The sequence below is a fragment of the Schistocerca gregaria genome, chromosome 1 (genome assembly GCF_023897955.1).
Source record: "Schistocerca gregaria isolate iqSchGreg1 chromosome 1, iqSchGreg1.2, whole genome shotgun sequence".
NCBI lineage: Eukaryota > Metazoa > Arthropoda > Insecta > Orthoptera > Acrididae > Schistocerca > Schistocerca gregaria.
In genome coordinates this window covers 859,603,365-859,620,546 of record NC_064920.1, presented here as the reverse complement: position 1 = coordinate 859,620,546, position 17,182 = coordinate 859,603,365, and the positions used below count along the sequence as shown (strand labels likewise).

Here is a 17,182-nt window from a genome sequence, read left to right as displayed (position 1 = left end):
TTTCTCCGAAAATTATTTTGAGCAGTTAGTCCACGAACCCACGCGAATTGTAAATGGTTGCGAAAACACACTTGACCTCTTCGCCACAAACAATCCAGAGCTGATAGAGACCATCATGACTGATACAGGGATTAGTGATCACAAGGTCATTGTAGCTAGGCTCAATACTATTTCTTCCAAATCCATCAGAAACAAACGCAAAATAATTTTATTTAAAAAAGCGGATAAAGTGCCACTAGAAGCCTTCCTAAAAGACAATTTCCATTCCTTCCGAACTGACTATGCGAATGTAGACGAGATGTGGCTCAAATTCAAAGATATAGTAGCAACAGCAATTGAGATATTCATACCTCATAAATTGGTAAGAGATGGAACGGATCCCCCGTGGTACACAAAAAAAGGTCCGAACGCTGTTGCAGAGGCAACAGAAAAAGCATGCGAAGTTCAGAAGAATGCGAAATCCCGAAGATGGGCTAAAATTTACAGACGCGCGAAATTTGGCACATCCTTCGATGCGAGATGCTTTTAATAGGTTCCACAACGAAACATTGTCTCGAAATTTGGTAGAAAATCCGAAGAAATTCTGGTCGTATGTAAAGTACACAAGCGGCAAGACGCAGTCAATGCCTTTGCTGCACAGTGCCGATGGTACCGTTATCGACGACTGTGCCGTTAAAGCAGAGTTATTGAACGCAGTTTTCCGAAATTCCTTCACCAGGGAAGACGAATTGAATATTCCAGAATTTGAAACACGAACATCTGCTAGCATGAGTTTCTTAGAAGTAGATACCATAGGGGTTGCGAAGCAACTCAAATCGCTTGATACGGGCAAGTCTTCAGGTCCAGATTGTATACCTATTAGGTTCCTTTCAGATTACGCTGATACTATAGCTCCCTACTTAGCACTCATATACAACCGCTCGCTCGATCTGTACCTACAGATTGGAAAATTGCGCAGGTCGCACCAGTGTTTAAGAAGGGTAGTAGGAGTAATCCATTTAACTACAGACCTATATCATTGACGTCGGTTTGCAGTAGGGTTTTGGAGCATATACTGTATTCAAACATTATGAACCACCTCGAAGGGAACGATCTATTGACACGTAATCAGCATGGCTTCAGAAAACATCGCTCTTGTGCAACGCAGCTAGCTCTTTATTCGCACGAAGTAATGGCCTCTATTGACAGGGGATCTCAAGTTGATTCCGTATTTCTAGATTTCCTGAAAGCTTTTGACACCGTTCCTCACAAGCGACTTCTAATCAAGCTGCGGAGCTATGGGGTTGTGCGACTGGATTCGTGATTTCCTGTCAGGAAGGTCGCAGTTCGTAGTAATAGACGGCAAATCATCGAGTAAAACTGAAGTGATATCAGGTGTTCCCCAGGGAAGCGTCCTGGGACCTCTACTGTTCCTGATCTATATAAATGACCTGGGTGACAATCTGAGCAGTTCTCTTAGACTGTTCGCAGATGATGCTGTAATTTACCGTCTAGTAAGGTCATCCGAAGACCAGTATCAGTTGCAAAGCGATTTAGAAAAGATTGCTGTATGGTGTGTCAGGTGGCAGTTGACGCTAAATAACGAAAAGTGTGAGATGATCCACATGAGTTCCAAAAGAAATCCGTTGGAATTCAATTACTCGATAAATAGTACAATTCTCAAGGCTGTCAATTCAACTAAGTACCTGGGTGTTAAAATTACAAACAACTTCAGTTGGAAGGACCACATAGATAATATTGACGGGAAGGCGAGCCAAAGGTTGCGTTTCATTGGCAGGACACTTAGAAGATGCAAAAAGTCCACTAAAGAGACAGCTTGCACTACACTCATTCGTCCTCTGTTAGAATATTGCTGCGCGGTGTGGGATCCTTACCAGGTGGGATTGACGGAGGACATCGAAAGGGTGCAAAAAAGGGCAGCTCGTTTTGTATTATCACGTTATAGGGGAGAGAGTGTGGCAGATATGATACACGAGTTGGGATGGAAGTCATTACAGCATATACGTTTTTCGTCGCGGCGAGACCTTTTTACGAAATTTCAGTCACCAACTTTCTCTTCCGAATGGGAAAATATTTTGTTGGGCCCAACCTACATAGGTAGGAATGATCATCAAAATAAAATAAGAGAAATCAGAGCTCGAACAGAAAGGTTTAGATGTTCGTTTTTCCCGCTCGCTGTTCGGGAGTGGAATAGTAGAGAGATAGTATGATTGTGGTTCGATGAACCCTCTGCCAAGCACTTAAATGTGAATTGCAGAGTAGTCATGTAGATGTAGATGAAATATCTAGCTTTGGAAACCGACGGTTGCTTCTTCAGGAAAGAGATGGCTTTGTGCGTGTGTGTGTGTGTGTGTGTGTGTGTGTGTGTGTGTGTGTGTGTGTGCGCGCGCGCGAGTGTACACCTGTCCTTTTTTCCCCCTAAGGTAAGTCTTTCCGCTCTTGGGATTGGAATGACTCCTTACCCTCTCCCTTAAAACCCACATCCTTTCGTCTTTCCCTCTCCTTCCCTCTTTCCTGAAGAAGCAACCGTCGGTTGTGAAAGCTAGATATTTTGTGTGATTTATTTATTGTGCCTGTCTACCGACGCTTTCCAGCTAGGTAAGTCTTGGAATTTTAATATATATGAACTTTGATACATTTTTCAAATCTTTGTGAAGACAGAACACACTGTATGTTGACATGTTATAGTGTAGTTAGGCTAACAAGATGTACAACATACCGATAGTTTGTTGAAATGACAATCCCTATTCAGTTACCAGTAGTGATTCACTAACAGACAGACACTAAATGAATGTAGTTTGTTTATTTTTGAGAAGTGTGATAAAATTGCAATTTTAGCATGTTTTTATTTTTTCTTCATTACATGCCAGAGACGTATTTTGGATGTTACAGGGTGCACTCAGGTCACATGACTTTCCTGCATTCCATCTGGCTGATGGCAGAAGTGTGCTCATCCTGTATGCTGGATTTAGCCAATGTCTTCATATTTAACACATTTTTGCGTCTTGTATACTAACACATAATTTTGAGGATTCCTGGGTTTCATAATTCAAAAATCTTGAAAAGTTGTACTTTGAATTAGAAATTATCATTGTACCACATCACAAAGTGTGATCCCATATTACGCCAAGTATGGTACCTGTAATTATGCATTTCCATCGACAAAAAAATCAAACCACTGCCAAATTAGGTATTTTTCAGTAGCACGTTTTCCTGCTTATGACGTTCCAAATCTGCAGTGCTTTCAAATATGTGCTAACGAAATTCCACTGTACTGGAATCATCATCATCATCATTTAAGACTGATTATGCCTTTCAGCATTCATTCTAGAGCATAGCCCCCTTATAAAATTCCTCCATGATCCCCTATTCAGTGCTAACATTGGTGCCTCTTCTGATGTTAAACCTATTACTTCAAAATCATTCTTAACCAAATCCAGGTACCTTCTCCTTGGTCTGCCCAGACTCCTCCTACCCTCTACTGCTGTACTGTACTGGAAATAAGATTAAAATTCATCACCAATTGGAGGGCATGTGATGGTTACTAAAATATCGATTTACCAAGATATCAGTCTCAGGAATCCAATCCAAAGATATTGCAACAAAGGATCACGACATAACAAATTACCAGATGCTAATGGGATAGAGCATATTCTTAGTAAGAAGTTTTACTGGGGAATGTTGTTCATTATAATTGGAATTACAGCTCTGGCATTAAAAGAGAGAGAGAGAGAGAGAGAGAGAGAGAGAGACAGAGAGACAGAGAGAGAGAGAGAGAGATAGAAGAAGAAGAAAAAGAAAGAAAAGAAAAAGAAAGAACGGCGACGAGCCTGCCTGTTTCAACGAGCTTGCCTGCTCCCGCTGTTTGATGAAACCCTGAAAGACATGACAAAACACCGAAACATAGAGAGGAAATGATCCTGACATTTACTGATTCCTTTACCATGTACTACATACACTACAGTAAGAAGGACAACATGGATAGAAAATATTTACCACCAGAATTGAATATGTCAGTAATATACAACTTATATGAAACAAACTGCGCCAATGAAAGAGGCATTACTCTCTCAGACAAAAAAATAAAGTATTTTATATTCATATTCTCAATACATTATCTGGCGTACCACAATGTTATATTGTATCGTCCTAGACCTTCATAATGTGTGTGTTGCACATGACTGCATCCAACTACATGTTGAACCAACAATAATTTTGCACACAATTTATGACACTAATTACTAATCATATTACAATCAATTGCATTGGTGAAAAGGGGGGGTGGGGGGTGGGAAAGGTGACTGGTAACTGGGGAGTGAAAGACAGCAAGTGCAAGAGGTGAGAATGTGGCAACTCATTCTGAGCACAGCACTTGGAGACTGAGGCCAGGATGTTTCTGCCCGGCCTCAATATCCTCTATTCTTTTCTTGCTTCGCAACCTTCGCACACTTGTACTTTAGCGATGCTCTACACCCACTCTACCAAACAATCTCTTACCTCAGTAAACACAATCTCTCACCCCAGTCAGTCTGCAGTGCCAGCATACCGGTCTCAGCTGGGACAATGTGGCTGTGAAAGTGCATTTGTGTGGTACGCATTATATTAATTCTGAAGAACAATTTGTAAAAAAGCTAGGAATGTTTTCAATCTTATGTACCTGACAACAAGTCATTGTTGCAATTATATGGTCGGTTATTACCTTTACTTCTTTCATTATTTACATTCTGCCAAAGGCTGTTTAAATATTGTTATGACCAACAAGAAATGAGTTGCCACTAAGGCAACTGTTGTTTGGTTTCAGATCTCAAGCCCTCATCTTCTGTGATGATGCAGCTAAGCAATTCTTACTTTTTTCATTGTGGTGAGTAAACTCTCTCAATGCATTTGTCATTATTAAGAATGTATCATTAGGATCCACCAGGAGTGCAACAACCCACATTGAAATACTCTAAAACCATAATTATCACCTTCTTATTTCCTAGTGAATGAAATCTCTTATTGCTACTGTGAATATTGGTACAACACACAGACTGCCACATGCTTACGGATGGCACTTTGTGGATAGTAGAATTTATTTGTAATAATTCAAATGAAATTAACTTTAGCCAGTTGGAGACTTAAAATTATTACCAACACTAAAAGCTGTGAGAATTCATGATATCTATTGAAATAATATGCACGGAACTATAGTAGCTGGGGCCACATATACTTTTAAAGACTGTACTGGAACACGTGTTTGAGTTGTACGTCAGTCTTTCCATATCACGTGAATGACCTGCAAAGCATTTTTTATTTCAAGGAAATAACAGTGTTTTCATCCAAGAAGGTTATATCTTGGCTTAACAGAGTACTGCAATCCACATATTCAAGGTACTGATTTGTATCATTCCTTGTAGACCTATATGCTAAGTAGGGTAATTATTAGATTACTTTTTTAACATTCTAGACAATATAATTTGTCTGCAACATAAAAATCATTTACAACACAAGTCATCTGTACAGAGTGCAAACTGGAAGTACTGTCATCACTGCAGAAAATCTTTCTCCCACAGTCTCTCCTACTTCTGTCAATAATTAGGAACTACGCACAGGTGAGCGGGGACGTGACAGGCGAGCCTCGCTGCATAGCATACCTGAACACAGTTGGGACGTATATTGCTAAGTTGTGAATATTGGCAGCATCAAGAAATGGCTTGATGTACATTGACGTGTGCCGACAGCTTCTGAATGAAGCTGTAGAAAGTAAAACTGTACTTGCCGTTCTTGTCAACATCTGCAAGTTTCTTAAAAGGTGCATTTTTGGACCACAAAAATTACAAAAAGGAATGCTGGCTTGCATTTGGGTAAATACAGTAATCCAATTGTCTTACTCAGTATATGTTTTGTACATACATTAGCATATATTTTTATTTCTACCACTTCTGTTACAAATCAGTGACTAAATAAAATAGAAAGTAACTTCCACATGGGAAAAATATATTAAAAACAAAGATTCCAAGACTTACCAAGCGGGAAAGCGCCGGCAGACAGGCACAATGAACAAAACACACAAACACACACACAGAATTACTAGCTTTCGCAACCGATGGTTGCTTCTTCAGGAAGGAGAGGGAAAGACGAAAGGATGTGGGTTTTAAGAGAGAGGGTAAGGAGTCATTCCAATCACGGGAGCGGAAAGACTTCCCTTAAATAAATCAGTGACTAATAATGATATTCATAAGGCTTTAGATTCTACTAAAAATAATTACCTGGTACTGGAGTTTGACCAGATGGTTGAATTTTTATGAGAGACTGTGGCTGCTGAGCAGTCTTTGGCAGTATACTTGTTGGTCCTGTCATGACGCGAGTTGTTCCATCGGCTCCTTCATAGGAAAACAATGGTGCAAAATAGTAAAAAAATATAATACTACTAACTAAAAGGCATGTAACACAATTTCTGAAATGTATAAAACACAACAGCTTGTTAAAAATCCATAATATTTGAGAACATGGTGGAAATAAGAAAACGGACCAATGTAAGCAGAGTTTGAAGAGTAGGAATGAAATATACGATGGTATGTTTACTTTAAGTACATAACATACAGGAAAAGGGTTACCCAAATAAGAGAAGAACATTAAAAGACTAACAGAACTACTAGTACTGAATAAATTAAAAAAATTTAAGAGTGGTATCTCTCAAGCACACAAGTTTGTTTGTATGGCCTCTAGATTTGTATTTCATATGATTTTCAATTTCTTTTCAATCAAAGAACGAGCCTCGGATTAAAAATACCTAATGTAGACAGCACTTCTTGTTCCCTTATGACAGCTCATCACAGCCTGAAGAAAACAAAGGAACGCAAGAAGACACACTAAACAAGAACAGAAAACTAGAACCCAACAAAAAGACAAAAACAAGTTGAGAGTGGGAACTTTAAATGTAATAACCTTAAACAAGAGAGACTGAAGAGATTGTAGACATCATGGAGAGGAGAAATATTCATACCCTTGGATTGAGTGAGACCAAGTAGAAGCCAAAAAACCTTAAATTGCTAAGAGGTGGGTACAAATTATACTGGCAGGGTCACAATAAAGAGCCAAAAAATGGAGTGGATAGCGACCACAGGTTACTAGTAGCTGATCTAAATTATACGATGAAAAGTTTGAATGCTGTACAAAGAATGCCAAAAATTAAGGAGTGGAAGTTGAAAGAAGAAAAAAAAAGTAAGACAAGTTTCCAAAATCTAGTAGCACAAAATCTGAAAGGGGTAGAGTAGAGGAAGAGTGGAATCTGTTTAAAACATCAATAGTTAACAGTGGTGTACATGTATGCGGCAAAACAAAGGGTAAAGTGAAAGACAAAGAAGGCAGTTGGTGGAACGATAGAGTAAAAGATGCTATTAAAAAACGTAATATGGAGAGAGAGAGAGAGAGAGAGAGAGAGAGAGAGAGAGAGAGAGAGAGAGAGTTTGAGAAAAGAAATCAGAAACAGGGGCTGGTACCAAAAGATGAACACAAGGTGACAACACTGTAGAAGGAATACTGACAAGAGAAACTCCAAGCAAAGAGAATTGTGAAAGAAGAAAAGGAGAAGAGATGGGAAACATTCAGCCAGAAGCTAGAGCAGGATAGCAAAGGGAAGCAAAAACTGCTATACGGGTTTTTGAAAAGTAAAAGATCTGATAGAGAAGACATAAAAGTGATTGAAACGGAGGATGGGGATATTATCAAGGACATGGAAGGTATCAGAGAAGAGATGAAGACTTATTTTGAAATCTTACTGAATGGGGAAGGTCCACAAGAAAGTGAGACTGTAGTCATTGAATTAGAGGAAGAGCAGGAACTAATGTCTTCGTTTAAAACTGAGAATTCCCTGAAACAGATGAAAAGTGGGAAGCGGCTGGAGTAGATGAGCTGACAGCAGATATGATTAAAGCCACAAGAATCCATGGAATACAATGGTTACACTGGGTGATATGGAAAGAAAACAAAGTGCCGGATGAATGGAAAAAAGGAACTATAATACCATTGTTCAAGAAGGATAGTAGAAAGAAATGCACCAACTACTGAGTAATCACACTGTTATCACATTGTCTTAAGATAATGGAAAATGTCATAGAAAAAAGATTACGGAAAATTCTAGAACACCAATTAAAGGAACAACAGCATGGGATCAGAAGTAATACTTGAACAATAGATCTCATTTTCTCCCTCCATCAGTTAATGGAGAAATATTGGGAAAAAGGAAAGAAATTGATAGTAGTATTTGAGGATTTGCAAAAGGCATATGACAGTGAACCAAGGGATAAAATATGGGAATGCTTGAAACAATATAATGTTCCTGATTCATTAATTAAAGAAGTCCAGATGTTGTACGATAGTTGTGAGAGCAGTGTACAAGTAGGAGGCGTAAGATCAAATTGGTTTAAGACCAAGAGAGGTGTTCAGCAAGGCAGTTCGCTTTCGCTTTTCTCTTCATTACACTTATGGACATGGAAGGAAGAAGAAGAAAAAGATCTCAACGCTTTCGTTTTTGCTGATGACATCGCCATTTGGGGAGAGATGGAAATGGAGGTTCAGAGGAGACTGGATTACTGGAACACAAAATTTAAAAAATCAAGTTAACTGTAAGTAGGAACAGGACAATGGCAATGAAGATGAGCAGGACACCCACACCTTACCACATCATACTGGAGAGGGAGAAGGTTGAATGTGTGAAAAGTTTCAATTATCTGTGTTGCAACATATCACATGATGGAAGTTCCAAACTAGGAGTCTTAAAAATAATAACAAAAGGATCTGCAAAAATATAATTTAAGTCAGTTCGAAAATACATGAACAGATAACTTGAAAAAGTTTACAAAGGCCTTAGATTTGCACTGAAAAGCTGTGTTATGTTGCTTCTTTTATTGCACTATACTTTTTCTTCCACAAATCGGTAACACGCCTGACGAAAGATTTTGGGTCAATCCAAATAAGTGGTCCAATAAAAATTAAGTTGGTTACTTGACCATTTTCAAATATTTCAATTTTTTTTTTTTTTAAATTACCTTACACCTTTACTGAATGGCAGCCATTTTCACTTGTAAGCGAGCGACAATGTTTCAGTGTAGTGATATTAGCAAAAATATGAACATCTCTGCACTGGGTTAAGTTACAACACTGCAATTAACATGATTGTTTTTAGAGAAGTGTCCTCTACAACACTGTGTATTACACAAAATACCCGATATTCAAAAATAACCAGTCAAAATGACCTCCAAAATTTGGTATCCAAATTTTCAAAAATCCACTTTTTAGGTCCAAGAATAACAAACAAGGAGTGATTTATGAGTGGCTATTTTTTTCCTATAGTTAGGTATCATACACTGCTAGCCTCGTATAGAGCAAGAACACTTACAAATGTTTCCTTGTTTTTTTGTGAATTTTTGAAACTTGGAATTTTTCATTTTTTGTAATGTTTAGGTGGGACTGAACATAAAAAATATGATTTTTGCACAGTTTGTACAACTATATGATATACTGTAAAAATTTCAACATTTTATCTGACTGTGAACAAAGATATCATTTCTTAAAAATGAGGAGATAATTCACATTACTCAAGAGAGATAATGCACATTACTCTATAACTGATCTTATGGCTGTTGCCTATTCATGTGTGATATTGGCGGGATGTAATCAATTATTGTTGAAGTAAGGTACTGAATTATATACAAAAAGTGGAAACGTCACTGAAATTAACATCCTTTGAGATGCGACTGTTCATACACCTGGTGGTGAATGTTAAGAACACTTATTTCTTCAGACAGCTTCTGTGATATAGAATAAGATCTCCCAGATGCTGTGGCAAGTTCAAGTGCTGAAAGTTTCCTTAAAACATTTTTCATTGGTATTCAAACTTTGTCACTAGTAGATTTCTTGAATGATGTTCTTGGGCCAGCAGGGTGGCAAAAATGCACAAAAACAGCATTGTTTTTCAAACTTATTCTTTCAACCTCTGCAAACCACCACAGTCCATCATCATACACATATGCCACCATGTCATTCAACACTAAAGACAGATATGTAATTTTACTGACACAAAGTTCCTCATAAATTTCAGTTTCTGATGTTACATAGCATCAAACTAAGTTTTCTGCAATGCCAAGGAATTTGTGGAAATGCCTTGTTCCTTTTATTGCTATACAGTTTTCATCTGGTTTGAAGTGTTGTTTTCATATGCAGAGCAACTTCTTCTTTCTTGATCAGAAAATAGGTAATACCTTTAATATTATCCTTGCAAGAGATATGCGTGTCCTTTGCTATGAGAATTTGATCTGTGGTTGGTGGTTTAGACTGGCTTCACTTACTTCACATTTTGTTGTACCTCCTACTCCATCACATGCATTTTTACCATGGCAAGATGCAAAAGAGTGCCATTCAGCTTCCAACCCAAAGTCTACTTTGTGGTTGCTCAGTTTTGAAAAATTCTTTTTGTTCTTATACTGGCCGCCACTTCCATTTGAAAAGTAGATCAGCTTCACAATCTTAGGAAAAAAATTTTTATGTAATTTAGTACATACTTTTGAAACACATGTACAACCAAAGTGTTATGCTCTTAGTAGTCACTTAGAATGCAAATTGAAGAACTGCAAACTTCATCTTTCTCATTTTTAAAGGACAGGATAAATGGATGCACTGCTGCCTGAACACTGACCCAGTGGAATCCCAAATGTAAAATTTTCTGCAAAATCAGCTAGCACTATGCATTCTATTTCATGAAGTTGTGCTTTTTGTCCTTCAAAAACTTACTTTGGATTTTAGAAACAAAGTGGTGACTTTTGAGTTTTTGTAAGTTATCATTAAATATTCCAAGTACTCTTCCTGAGATTTAACCACTGTTATCATTTCTGCCCTGTCAGTTGTGACCCACTGTTTGAAGGTGATACTGTCTGGCATTTCATCATCATATTCGTGAAACAATTCAATAATGGTTTTGTTACCAGGGCATTTATTACCCAACTCATCATGCAGTCATAACTGTTAGTGTCACAGACCATTAAATCTAGTAACTCTTTGTAGTTAAGATCACTGAGTTTTGCACTCACAATCATCAGTTTGACATTTTGATGATATAAAAAAACAGGTAAGGAGTGTGTCCCTGAGGATCCAGCCAAAATACACCACTTATGGCGGAGATCGCAAAATTTTTACCTTCCAATTTTGCATTCAGAATTTTTGAAAGCGTCAAAAAGTTCATTTAAATTTGACAGCACTAGTAGTTTCTGCTTTGTTACTTCAACTCCATTTATAACAACTCTTTTGCTATATTTGCAACCTGGCCGCATTCTACTGTTTTCATCATCTTCAGTCAACTGCAGGATCTTTTTAATTGTTTCTTCACCTATATCTACTGTTTCTTCTTTCCTAAAACTGGAAGAATGCCTTGCTCTTTCACTAATTTTTGGGTTTGTTTAACCAAACAAAGAGAAACGCTGAATTCATGAACTATTTTTTCTCTTGACCATTAGTCAGAAAGCAAACTTAAAATTTTAACTTTTTCCTCTTTAGATGTCAATGAACATTTAATTTTTTAATTTATCTATTAAGCTCAAATATTGTCCGATGATGCTGGTGGTAGGTTTTGTTATTCTTTAGAAATAAAGTTGGTATCTCTATTATTAAAGCATGGTTCCAAGTATTTTCTAATTTTGTCTTAAATTGATTGTACTTTATTTTCAATAGCTGATTTTCTTTTTGTGCTACTTAATTTTATTATTTTTGAAGCAGGGGATGCATCTAACTTAGAACAAGCAAAATCCAATATGCTAACAGTTTCCTCATTAGGAATATAAAAGCCATTAACAAGGTTACATGATTCTGGTTCTGGATTCACAACAAATATTTTTGAGTAATAATTTGGGCACAGGGAATTTCCAGGAATCACATTATGTTTCACTTGGGAAGCTGTTTCACTCACACACAACAAGGACAAATGTTCAAGTTTTATTTCCCTCAAACCTTTAATGATAGGCTTTTTATGAACTTTAAATGGATCACAGCACTTTCTTCCAAAAATGTGGTTGTACTTCAGAATATATTTCTTCTCATGATACTAACACACTGATGTTACAGAAGAACTCACTCGAAATTTAAACAAAGTTTGTCTAACTTCTTCCAAGTCATTGAAATTTCTCAATTTTTCTGAAATTGAACCGTAAACTGTTGTGAAACACTTTACTTGCTATATGTCAAACAGAGCACCGTTCATCCATGTTATTGCATTCTTGTCAATCTCTAAAAATTAATTACAAATTACACACAGAACAAAGCACATAACACATTCTGCACTCTCAATGAAGCATGTATATCCACTCTAACAGAGGTTTCAGAACAGAGTGACTACAACAATGCCACATCCAGCAATAATGTACTTCTTTATTGACAATAAACCTGAACGTAAATGGGCATTTTTATTACCATAGAACAAAAGCAGAAGCTCCTATTGTTCAATATCGCATTACTAAACATAAATAAACTAAATGAATATTGGGTGATGGTGTTAACTAAATATATGTCACAATTAAGTTTTATTACAATGACTCAATAAACCATTTAAATATGCAACAGCCATAAGATCAGTTGTAGAGTAAAGTGAATTATTTCCTCATTTTCAAAAATTCATATCTTTGTTAACAGTCAGATATCAATGTTAAAATTTTTACAGTATGTTGCTATCATATAGGTGTACAAACTGTGCAAAAATCATATTCAGTCCCACCTGAGATATCCAACCCCAAACTTCACAAAAAATGAAAATCTTCATATTTCAAAAATTCATAAAAAATTAAGGAAACATTTATACGTGTTATTGCTCTATATGAGGCTAGAAGTGTATGATATCTAACTATAGGAAAAAAATAGACCCTCATAAATCACTCCTGGTTTGTTATTTTTGGCCCTAAAAAGTGGAATTTTTGAAAATTTGGATACCAAACTTTGGAGGCCATTTTGACTGGTTATTTTTGAATTTAGGGTATTTTGTGTAATAGACAATCATGTCAATTGCAATGTTGTAACTTAACGCAGTGCAGAGAGATTCAAATTTTCTCTAATGTCTCCAGACTGAAAAATCGTTGCGTGCCTACAAATAAAAATGGCCGCCATCCAGTAGAAGTGCAAGATAAATTATTTTTAAAAATATGTTTTGAACTTCTCAAATAGAGGGCAATCACAAATAAAAACATTTAAATATTTAAAAATGGTCAAGCTACCATCACTGGACCACTCATATGGATTGACCCTTTTGTTGACTTTTAAGTACAGTTGCTATCTTGGATAGAAATAACTACATGGAATTTGAATATGAACTGTATTACAAAAGGAGGAAGATGACATATGTGACACAGAGAGAGAATCAAAAGAGCAGCTGTATAATGGTAGTACTTAACATCCCATCAATATCAGTCTCAGCTGGAGCACTTATTCAGATTGGACACATGTGGACCTTTTTTATAGAATCATACTGGAATTAACCATGCTTACTTTAGGTCATTATGGAAAGTCTAAATGAGGAGAGCCAGATAAATTTGAACTTTGTTTCTCACAAATACATGCCCATATGCTCCTCCCATTCCTTGGCTATGACCGATATACACAACTAGTTTCCTGAATCTGTTGCGGTCCTGTTCATCCATGAGCTAGGGCAGTGGCTAACACTATTACAGTACAGAACTTTTTACTGTGGATCCTAAGGGCAAGTGAGTTACAAGAAGTCTGCAAATATCTTGAAAGCAAAGCTCAACAGCAGAAAGCTCCCAAAGTCTTAAACATTTTGGTGCCTCACTGTATCTCTCATAAATTCATTTGTTTAGCAGTGATGAATAATTCCCATAGAGGATACAAATTAAAGAAGCCAGAATAAAATAAGTAAAACTATCAGTTCTAGTAAGAAAGTATTTTTTGTTAAGTACTGGCAGTCTCCAGTAAGTGTACACTGACAAGGTGGATGGCTACAAAATTTGTCATAGAATAGACAGTATGTCATGTAACATAGTAGACAAAAGTATCACTGTGCTGCATTTGCTTATAGCATACCCCTTGGGGTGTGGTTTGATTTTCATTTTATTGAACATGAGGCAGATGCTGTTTTGCATTACAGTGTTGATTACACACAATGTGAAGGGTATGAAAGGTATTACACAAACAAGGTGTTCCTCATACATTAATTTTTTTAACAGCATCTAAAGCAGAAACAACATGAGATGATAGGAAAGAAAATGAATGCTTCCTTCAATGTGGGGCAGAGATAGAGAGTAATCTGGCACTACAGTTACAAGAAACAACAAAACAAAAACAGGCAAGGGGAAGATAAAAATATACATAAATGAATGAAGGAAAATTTGCAGTTAATCCTAGTCAAAGGAACAGAAAAATTGCAGGTAAAACTCAAATACTTTCTGATTCCAAATAATCTGGAAGTTCCACATTTTACATTACTGACACAGCTAGCAGTTTTGATCTATTGCTGACCATATTTACATAGTCAGGGACACTGCTTTTACTATGAGCAGTCATATGGCATAAATGTTCTGTTGTCTAGCAATCCCTCCTCACAAACACATCTCTCTCCTATCCAAATTGTTGAATGGACACTTTGTGATACAAAACTGTCACTACTCAAGTCACGACTTCACGAAGGAGGACGAACAGTGTCAAACAAAAATTAAGCCTATTGTTGCAATTACTATCACTGTAGTCACAATTCATTTTTGTATTAATGATGAATTTTCACAAACCTGAAGTGCAGCAAGTGTCACTTTTACATATCTCAAACACAATGGATCTGTCTTCTCCTGTTTCACTACAACTATACATAATTATCACCTTCCCTTGTGGTGTAAATAATATAACAGTTTATATATTACAGTAATTCAATGCCAAAATTGTAAAGTTATCCAGAATAACTGGTGTAAAATGCTTAGTAAAGCTGCTGCTGTGGTTCACAATAAAGCTGAGCCAGAAGACAGCAAGCAAGACATTTGAGTGGGGGAAATTAGCAAATTTTTCTGGGTGTAGGTTCTCCCAACATTTTAAAAATTGAGCTGTCACCAAATGGAGAAAATTAATATCTGGGCCTCAATTTGCAGTGGTCTTGCTCTGGGTCTACCAATGGAAAATGACATGGCTCTACAACCAGAAAAAAAGTTAACTCACTCTAGTCACAGAAACCTGAGCACTCACAATGGTGAGGCCCTGTTTTTGATGATATGTGTAAGAGAGGGTATAATAAATGAATATGGCTACAATGACAAATGAATTAATGACATAAGTGTGTTGGTGGGGTAGACATGGGGCATGAGGGTACTGCCAGGTGTGACTTTACATTTTTAAAGCTTTCTACTGTTGACATAAACTTTTGCCATGAATACTAAATATATGTAGGAACAATTTTGTCTGGATAGTGTAGGGAGAAAAAGCGGTCAATAACAAAGAGGTCAGGTGCAGATGGCATCAACAATGAGGAGGAGTTTCTTTTATGGGAAAGCTGCAGTGACGTATTTTTCAAATCAGGTAACAACTGGAGATCTTTAATACACACACATCAAAAAAAGTTTTGCATCACCCCGATTCCCAGAACTCCTGAAGATAGAGGTTGACTGTGGATATTGTATCACAGGCACAGTCCCTTTGATTGTTCAGAATGTCAATAAAACCACCAAAAGATGTAAACAACCATGCATGAGCAATGCCTCTTAGACATAGAGGATCGGACAGCCAATCAGTTCCAGTCACCCCATCAGGAAGGAGGTACACGGCTCATGTTGTCTGTAGTTTAATCATACCTAGATGGTCAATAATGCGGTTCGATCATGTCCACATTATTACTTACTTGTGCCAGTAAGGGCTCTCAACAAGGGAAGTGTCCAGACGTCTCAGAGTAAACCAAAGCGATGTTATTCACACATGGAGGAGGTACAGACGGACAGGAACTCGACTAGAGTGGCCAGCAGGTTCTCCAAACATGAACCCTATCGAACATGCTTGGGATGGACTGAAAAGGCTTGTTTATGGACGATGTGATCCACCAACTGCTCTGAGGAATCTATGCCAAATTGCCTTTGAGGAGTGAGACAATCTGGACCAACAATGCTTGATGAACATGTAGATAGTATGCCATGACGAATACAGGCATGCATCAATGAAAGACGTGCTACTGGGTATTAGAGGTACTGGTGTGTACAACAATCTGGAGCACCACTTCTGAAGGTCTTGCTGTACAGTGGTACAACAAGCAATGTGTCGTTTCCATGAGCAATAAAAAGGGCGGAAATTATGTTTATGTTGATCTCTATTCCAATTTTCTGCACAGGTTCCGGAACTCTCAGAACAGAGGTTACGCAAAACTTTTTTTGATGTGTATATTCTGTACATGCTGATGAACTGACAGCAACAAAAGAATTAGAATGCGAGAGGAGTTTTTAACTTGTGTAAAAAGTGTTGGGAGAGGCCATGGGTTTTCAAAATCTTTTCCAAATCAATCTCAGTAGTGGAGATATGTCCACAATACCAGATTTTTTATAACAAAGAGTCCAGTTATAATGCAAATCATAAATCACATTTTTTCATTAGTTAAACTGCAAATAGTGTCCCCTGTTTTCTAACAGTATGATTTAAAAAACAGATGTGAGTGTTCAGTGAGATTGGATACGGTGAGCTGTGAGTCCATATTACAATTTGGTAGACGTGTTTTTGAAATAATCAACAAAGATGGCACAGTGCAGCACACTGAAGAAGACACTTCTGGTGTGGTGGAATGGAAGAATTGTGTGTGATACGAGAGAGAGAGAGAGAGAGAGAGAGAGAGAGAGAGAGAGAGAGAGAGAGAATTTATGGCTGGCTCAGAAACATTCGACATTTCCTAAACAAATTTGCCAGATTATATAACGGTATGATACATGCCGTACACAGAATGCACATGAAAATCATAGCCAGACAGATTAGCCTCAATGTCAGAAGACTTAAGTTGTAACTGTTCTAGCCTTACTGGGATGAGGAGCTAAGGCTGATCTTCAGCAATGCTAGTGATGATCAGTGACATACCACTACTGTCACTTAATTTGGAGAGAAATGGAATGCTGTATACACTTATAAACACTAGTAAAACTTATAATTAAGCATAAACATTCATAACAAAGATATGTAATAAGACCACATAGTCTGG

At 37.3% G+C, this 17,182-nt stretch overlaps 1 protein-coding gene across 6 annotated transcripts in view; it reads right to left on the bottom strand.

Moving 5' to 3' along the window:
- The window catches only part of LOC126272806 (nucleosome-remodeling factor subunit NURF301), a 282,822-nt gene that overhangs the window by 69,696 nt on the left and 195,944 nt on the right, over positions 1-17,182 (bottom strand). For all 6 annotated transcript variants that reach the window (XM_049976036.1, XM_049976004.1, XM_049976012.1 and 3 more), the window contains exon 24: positions 6,249-6,362. In XM_049976036.1, the coding sequence (XP_049831993.1) occupies positions 6,249-6,362 (114 nt within the window). The remainder of the gene's footprint in view (positions 1-6,248; positions 6,363-17,182) is intronic.